The 7,782-nt window shown below is 52.5% G+C and overlaps 1 protein-coding gene across 7 annotated transcripts in view; it reads right to left on the bottom strand.

Moving 5' to 3' along the window:
- Window positions 1-7,782, bottom strand: part of DTX2 (deltex E3 ubiquitin ligase 2) — a 36,336-nt gene that overhangs the window by 22,078 nt on the left and 6,476 nt on the right. For all 7 annotated transcript variants that reach the window (XM_007103970.3, XM_007103969.3, XM_007103971.3 and 4 more), the window contains one exon: window positions 617-973. In XM_007103970.3, coding sequence (XP_007104032.1) covers window positions 617-884 — 268 coding nt within the window. In that variant the 5' untranslated portion in view covers window positions 885-973. The remainder of the gene's footprint in view (window positions 1-616; window positions 974-7,782) is intronic.

The following is a 7,782-nucleotide window of genomic DNA, read 5'->3' as shown; positions in this document are numbered from 1 at the left end:
CCGCAACGGGAGAGGCCACAACAGTGAGAGGCCCGCGTACCGCAAAAAAAAAAAAAAAAAAAAAAAAAAAAAAGTCTCCAAACGTTGCCCCCAGCTGAGAATCAGTGATTTACAGGCATAGTGCACAGCTCTGGGAAGAAGTTGGTGGCCCCATTCGCAGCAATACTGAGCAATAGACACACCACACACACACGAAGAAACATGAGTGCACAGGAGAGTGAAGTAACTTGCCCATGTGACACAGCTATCATACAGGAGCTGGAACCCATCACCAGGCCCTCTTAACTAGCATGGTGTGCCACCCCCATGCCGGCCAGCCTGCTTGCCTGCCTGCTGCCAGCGAGACCCTCAAATCTCTGCGGGTGGAAGCAGGCGTTTCTGGTTTGGGAGACAAGGGGGAAAGGGGCTGGAACGGCCTCTGCACTGTGTTCCCAAGGCACCCTGGACCACTAAGGAACATCTCACACTGCTATCACTCTCAGCACCCGCCTTCTGACCGTGTGCATTTCAGGGGCAGGATAATGCTGAGAGTCAGTTCTGTGACCCCCAACACCTAGCACGACGCCCAGCCCGAAACAGGCACTTGGACACATACTTGAGGCAGGAAGTGCCTTACCAGTGTCCTGGCGGAACTGCGTCCAGCTGGGGAGGTCGATGATATAAGGAGCCAGTGAGGGGTCAGCTTGGCCTAAGGGGATGCTGTGGGCCAGGCTCCCCAACCCGAAGCGCTGGCCCTTCTGCTGGACAAACTGCTGCTCGATGTAGTTGCAAACAGTGGCACTGTAGGGGTGCCAGGTGCCCAGCCCGTCCTGCCATTCCCACACGGCCACTGCCACGGGGCTGGTGTACACCTGAGCCAGGGAAGGGCTTGGGGCCATGGCCATCTTCTCCAGGACTCCCTCTGTTCTCCCCAGCGGCTTCAGACCACTCTGGGCTGCAGTCTCAGGTTCATTGCCCAGCGCTTCCAGGAGACCTGAAACAAGTCAGACACACAGTTACCGACGCACACGGTGGCCCTGCCAGAGTCAGTCTCAGTGTGGGAAAAAAAAATCATGCTTTTCCGCAGTCACTTTTTTCCCTAATACCTTAAGGGCATCGTGAACCAAGTACCTAATCCTGTCTCTTTGCTCAGGCAGCCAGGAAGGATTCGGAGTCAATCAAGCAGCCTCCTTACCTCTGCAGATGTCCAGGAAGACACAGTGGGTGAATTCTGGTGCTAATCACCAGCCCTGCTTCTGTCCTTTTACCAACAATTTCCCTCTGGCTCAACTACTAAATGTATCCTTTTATACTATATGTATTTTCATGAGTCACCCCAATCCTTTGTGGACTGAGGCCATCATGACCCCTTATACCTTTGTGAGGACGCCACACAGGTTTCCAAAGCAGGTTTGTTTGTGAGACACATATTAACACCTGCTGTGCTACAGATGAAAAAAAAACTATGTCTCAGAAAGGACCAGGGGCTCAAGCACAGCCAGAGCTGCGACTCTAAGCATAGGTGAGTCCTAGCTCTGTCCAGGTCTCCAGGCTGCCCTGGTTTCCCGCACCATTAACCACAGAGGGCAGACCCTAGATAGACATTAAAATCCTATGGATGCTGAAGCCCTCCCTCTCTGGCCTCTCTGGCCTCTCTGCACCCCACTCCCTGGGCCTGGGCCTTGCTGACCAGCGGTCAGGTCCAAAGACTTTACACCCATCTCCCAAGACATTCTTCTCCCAGTCACCCCCGCCCAGTTGCATCACTCAGGGTTTTCCCAGGCCATCCATCACATGAACTTCTCCTCCACGGCCCCGACCAGAACTCTAACGCCCACATGCACATATGGCAGTCCCTGTCTTTCTGCGCCCTCAGAAGGCAGACACCCAGCAAGTCGGCCTTGTCCACAGCCACCTCGCCAGCCCCAGCACAGGCCGTGTCATGTAACACATGACACGTACATTCAGCAAGACTGAATGGAGGCAGATGAAGAGTCTATGTGCTTGCAGCTGTTTGAAGAAGAAAGGGGGTCTGTGGAAGCTCCTAGGGTGAGAGAAGAACGGGGCCAAACAGACTGACAAGGCGGTATTTCTCCCACTTTATGGACAGGAAAACAAAGAAGTCAAGGTCTTACTGAAGGCCACACATACACTGGTAAGTGGTAGCACAGAGTGCAAACCCAGATCAACTGGCTCTAATGCCCAGTTTCTTAGCGAGGAAAGCTCAGCATGAGCTCTACCTTGGGCTCCGCCCTAGATAAACATTAAAATCCTATGGATGCTTAAGCCCTCTCTAGCCTCTCAGCCTCTCTGCACCCCACTTGCTTGGGGCCGGGGGGGGGGGGGTGGGGGGAGAAAAGGGAACGCGGTGAGGGGGGGAGGAAGGGAGAGAGGAGCCTGTGTCTCAAGCCGTGAGCACCCTCAGCTCTTGCGTCCACATGAGGCGCTGGTGCCAACAGGTTCCCGGTCACGTCATCGGCTCTGACTCCCACACAATCCCCTTAAGTACAGACAGCGAATTTTTTCCCTGTTTTGCAGATGAGAAAACCGAGGCCCCGGTGGTTTTGGTGACTCGCTTACATGGCCACTAATGAGGCTGCGACCCTGGGCTTGTGCTGCTGCCCGAGACCGCACTCCAGCGGGGTTTCAGTGAGAAGGCTGAGACCACCTGCCCAACAAGGAAGGCAGAGCTGGAGCAGCACGTGACGGGGAAGAGGCATGGGTTCTGGCGTCCACACACCGCGTACTCGCTGCACTCTACTCACTGTGTCACCTGGTGAAGGTACCTAAGCCCTCCAAGCCCGATTTCGCTTGGAAGTGGACATATCAACCTCTATTCTAAGCGCTTTTCTAGGGGATTCAGATGGATAGGTGCGTATAAGGCACCCAGAACAGCGTCAGGCACACAGCCGACATCAGCACATCTTGGCCTCCCTCCCTTTCCCTGCCCCCCTCCAACCCAGCACCTCCCACCCCTCACGTCTGGGTGAGGAGTGGCGGCCCAGGGCGGCACTGAGCTACCCGGCCTGAGAACACGGGCGATGAGTCACGCCTGCAATGACTCTGAGCACACACGGGGGGCAGGGCCGCCCCTGAGCTGCCAACCGCTCCAACAGAAGCACGCATCCCGCCCTGGAGGATTAGACCCGGATGCCCTCGAGATGGCTGGTGAGCTTATTAGCTCAGTGCCTGCAATTAGAGGTCTCTGGACCCACATCCAGGTACAGATCACAGGACTGGTTTCAGGGCCAATTACTCCTGAGCCCAGACTTTCCCCCTGGCACCTCCTGGCAGGCGTCACTCATCTCTCGGGCAGCAGGGGCCTCCCACGTACCAGCACACGTGGTATGTTCCAGCATGTCCACACACCCCCAGATGAACCAACTAGGAGAACTCTGCCAAACAGCTGAGAACTACACTCGAGAACTTCAGCTAAGCTCTTCATGAACGTGTTCGGCCTACAGACCGCAGGCATACGACGGTCCAGGCTCTGTCAGGGCGCTAGAGACCCAGAGATGAGAAAGACACAGCACACGGCCCCTCCATGACCGGCCACTGTCCCCACTGATACCAAGGCCTCCACCTTTTGCCCACCTGCATCCAATTCTAGCAAGTGCCGGACACTCGGAGCCACTTCCCACCTCCCAGACATCGATCCTGCTGGTGCCCATGTCCAGACCTCCATCCCCTCTGCGCCTAAGCCCCCAGCAAACATGCCCATCTTTCCAGACTCAGCCACAGCACCCCGCTCTGAGCCACACCTTTAACAGACAGTGCTGACCCCGTCCTCCTGAGCGTCCTCACTGCATTCTCCATTTATCCAAACACACTGCATTTATTGGTTTCAGTATCTGTGCCCCCTCTCACCACCCCCCAGAACAGGAACTCCCTGAGGGCAGAGCTGGGGCTGACCCAAAGCTGGGGCTGCAGCTCTTCAAATTCCCAACATCCCAGCGGGTCTAAAACACACATGCCGAAAGAGAGGAGCACCTTCTGCTCCAGGGGCCTGGGGCACATTTGGCGCGATGCCCAGAACGCCCACTGATGTCCCACTCGAACGCAGCAATCACGCACACGCAGCGGCCGTGTCAATGCACCCAGTCTCTGTTATAGCCTCAGCCCTCCCCGAGCTGCAGTTCAAAAACCTAATTTGTTTCGGCTCCTAATGATGGGGCTATTTAGGGTGTTCTTAATTATGAAAACTGTTATTATTCTAATTGGCCATGGGAAAACAGCCTTAGTCTGGGGGCAACCTAAATACTTTATGATAATGGAATAAGGGAATTCTTAAATAAATTATGGTACACCCCCATGATGGAATACGAGCCTTGAAAAATGTTTTTAAAAGGCTTTCAGACCTAGGATAATGCTGTTGACAAGTTAAAAATACCGGATATGTAACCATATACACTATATGCTCTCAAGCGGGCGGGTGTGCCATTTACTGAGCACCTACTATGTGTCACGCACTCTGTCCAGTGCTCTTGCCATCCAGCTCTCTCAACCCTCAACTGCCCTTGAAGGTAAAGATTATCCCCATTTTACAGACGTTGAGAACCGAGGCCAAAAGCAATTAAGAATTTACTCAAGGTCAGATGGCCAGTCTGACACCAGGTTCTTATATAAGCTAATTTTTAAAAGGTGGGAAGGAACAACTCTGACATTTTACTAGGAGTGATGGAGTTATGGGATATTTATTCTTTACCTCTTTCTGTACTGGCAAATGTTCTACAATGATCATATTACTTATTATGATCGGACCGAAGTTATCTCTAAAAAAATGTATCAAGGGCTTCCCTGGTGGCACAGTGATTAAGAATCCGCCTGCCAATGCAGGGGACATGGGTTCAAGCCCTGGCCCGGGAAGATCCCACATGCCACAGAGCAACTAAGCCTGTGCGCCACAACTACTGAGCCTGCGCTCTAGAGCCCGCGAGCCACAACTACTGAGCCCGCGCGCCTAGGGCCCGTGCTCTGCAAGAAGAGAAGCCACCGCAATGAGAAGCCCGCACACAGCAACAAAGAGTAGCCCCCGCTCACCACAACTAGAGAAAGCCCACGCGCAGCAATGAAGACCCAACACAGCCAAAATAAATAAATAAAATTTAAAAAAAAAAATGTATCAACAACTTTGACCACGAGAAAAACCATCCTGCCTTCTCTTGCATTCCCTTGTCAGATTCAGCCACGAATGCCTGTGCACAGGCCCATGGCTCCAAGGCACAGAGGGACGTGGCTGTCCTACCAGAGAGGGGTTTCACGCAAAGGAGAAAAGTTGCATGTGTCCAAGAGTCCTTCTATTCCCAGAGGATTTACAAAAGCTTTAGAAAAAGACCTGAGGTGACGCAGGAATCTGAGTGAAACTCATCCTGCCTGATTGTGGGCCTCCAGGTAGGGGAAACCACACAAATGGATCCCCTTACGGTTGCAGCCTCCAGGAAGAAGGCCCCGAGCGTGGTTTTTAAACTGGTGCCCAGACTGGGCGACTGTCAATTTGCCAACATGTGAGGACCCGTTTCCTCCCCCCAAAGCCCACCGAAATACAGAGTGGCCTGGCCCAAGCCTGAGCTGGGCAGTTCACCCTTGGCTCCATGCTCGGTGACCTTGGGACAGTCACCTCCCCTTTCCTGGGCTCCACTGCTCAGGCAGTTGGATGGGTTTTCCAGCCTCTTATAAGCAGCAGAACTCTTTTCCAAATGTGACCGTACGCTGCCCATCGATATGTAAAACGCAGGAAAGTGGGGTGCTCTTATTGACACAGGGGCTGCCCTCCATTCCTACTTCCTGAGAGGTCCAGAAAGCTGTTGTGCGGGACAGAGGCATTCTGAGGGGCACGGATTGGAGACCAGTGAGACCGGGTGGACTTCAAACCCTATTTCCATGCTGCATCTCTTTCCGGTGCTTTCCAAGAAGCATGGGCCTGCAACTCCACACCCCACCAGCTGACACGGTGCACATGACCTGTAAGCAGAGCATGACCTTCAAAGACTTGTTACGGGGCAGCCGGCCACCCGGGCACTGTCAGAAAGCCTTCCCATGGAGATGGGAAAGTCGAACACTGCACACAAACACACCGAAGAAATGTTCTACTTTGCTAGATATGTTGTTTTTAATACAAATTTACAACAATGGCCTATTATTTTTTTGCCTGTCAAAGCAGTAAACATAATTTCAGTACTCAGTGCTGGCGAGAGTACACTGAGATGTCATACTTCTGGGACGGATAAACCCTTTCCAGAAAACAGTTTGGTAATATGTATCAAGAGGCTTAAAAATGTTCACTTGCTTTGACACAATCATTAAAAAATCTATCAAAGGAGATGAGAGAAAAACTTCAACATAAAGATATTCCCCACAGCACTATTTTAACTCAGTAAAAGAGAAGCAGAGAGAAAACTCAGTAGAAATGTACCAAAATGCTAACAACGGCTGCCTTTGAGTGCAGAAACTATTAGATACCTTTTGTTCAACTTCCTTATATATCTGAACTTTTCACATTTTCTAAAGTGGGAAACTATTACTTTTGTTTTCAGAAACAAATCTCTACAATGCCCACCACTTTCAAAAGATTGTAAATATGAAACAAACCCCACCACTGTTACTTACCATCATTACTTCAGACGGCTGCTCCCGTCCCAGTGGAGTTTCACTAACAGGCCTGTCAAAGCACCACGGCACCTCCTTGCCAAGAGACACATGTCCCACCCCTGAGTTCCAAGAAAGTGCAAAAAACAAACCATCCAGGTGCCCAAACTATTACAACAGCGGAGCGCTGCAAGGTAGGGCTTTTGTCTAGAAAAGACATGGCTTAAGCTGGTGCCACCCAGACCTGACTAGGCTTCTGAGAGATGGATGGAACTACACATGACTTGTCCTTTGCACGTGGGGCTGCTAGAAGGGAAATGACAACTCCTCTCCTGGCTGGTGTCTGACTAGGGCCCTCCAGGGGCAGGTCAGAGCAGAATGCTCCAAATAGGGTTCAGAAAGCCACACAGTTGCCGGGGGCAGGCCCCAGCGACCAACAATTCCCCAGTGGGCAACCTCCTCCACCAGCACCAAGAACCTGCTGCTCCTTCTTTGCCAGGAGCAACCTGACCACCCACAGGTCGTCAGAGCCTACCCTGGGGCCAGAACGGGGGAGCAGCGGAAGCAGCGGCAAGCACCATGGCCATAAGCACACCAGTGGCCACCAATCACACCAGTGGCCACCAATCACACCAGTGGCCATAAGCACACCAGTGGCCACCAATCACACCAGTGGCCACAATCACACCAGTGGCCACCAATCACACCAGTGGCCATAAGCACAGCAGTGGCCACCAATCACACCAGTGGCCACCAATCACACCAGTGGCCATAATCACACCAGGGGCCACCAATCACACCAGGGGCCACCAATCACACCAGTGGCCACCACCAGTGGCCATAAGCAGACCAGTGACCACCAACCAAGAGCTTACTATGTACCAGGCACCGTGCTAAGTATCTTATAAGTGTTCTCATTTAATCTTCACATTCCTGAGCAAAGGGTGTCATCTCCATTTTATAGATGAGAAAAGTGAGGCAAAAGATAAACAACTTGCCTGAGAAGCCACAGGTATAAGCAAACCCAAATCAGTTTGCAGAGGGATAAACTGATATGAACAAATCGGCCTGCCAGATGTGTCTGCTTGACCTACTACACAGTTTTTAGGTTTTTTTTTCTTTTGTGGTATGCGGGCCTCCCTCTGTTGCGGCCTCTCCCGTTGCGGAGCACAGGCTCCGGACGCGCAGGCTCAGCAGCCATGGCTCACGGGCCCAGCC

This window comes from Physeter macrocephalus, chromosome 14 (assembly GCF_002837175.3).
Source record: "Physeter macrocephalus isolate SW-GA chromosome 14, ASM283717v5, whole genome shotgun sequence".
Lineage (NCBI taxonomy): Eukaryota > Metazoa > Chordata > Mammalia > Artiodactyla > Physeteridae > Physeter > Physeter macrocephalus.
Note: the sequence above shows the minus strand (reverse complement) of the source record. Positions and strands in the feature narration are given on the sequence as shown.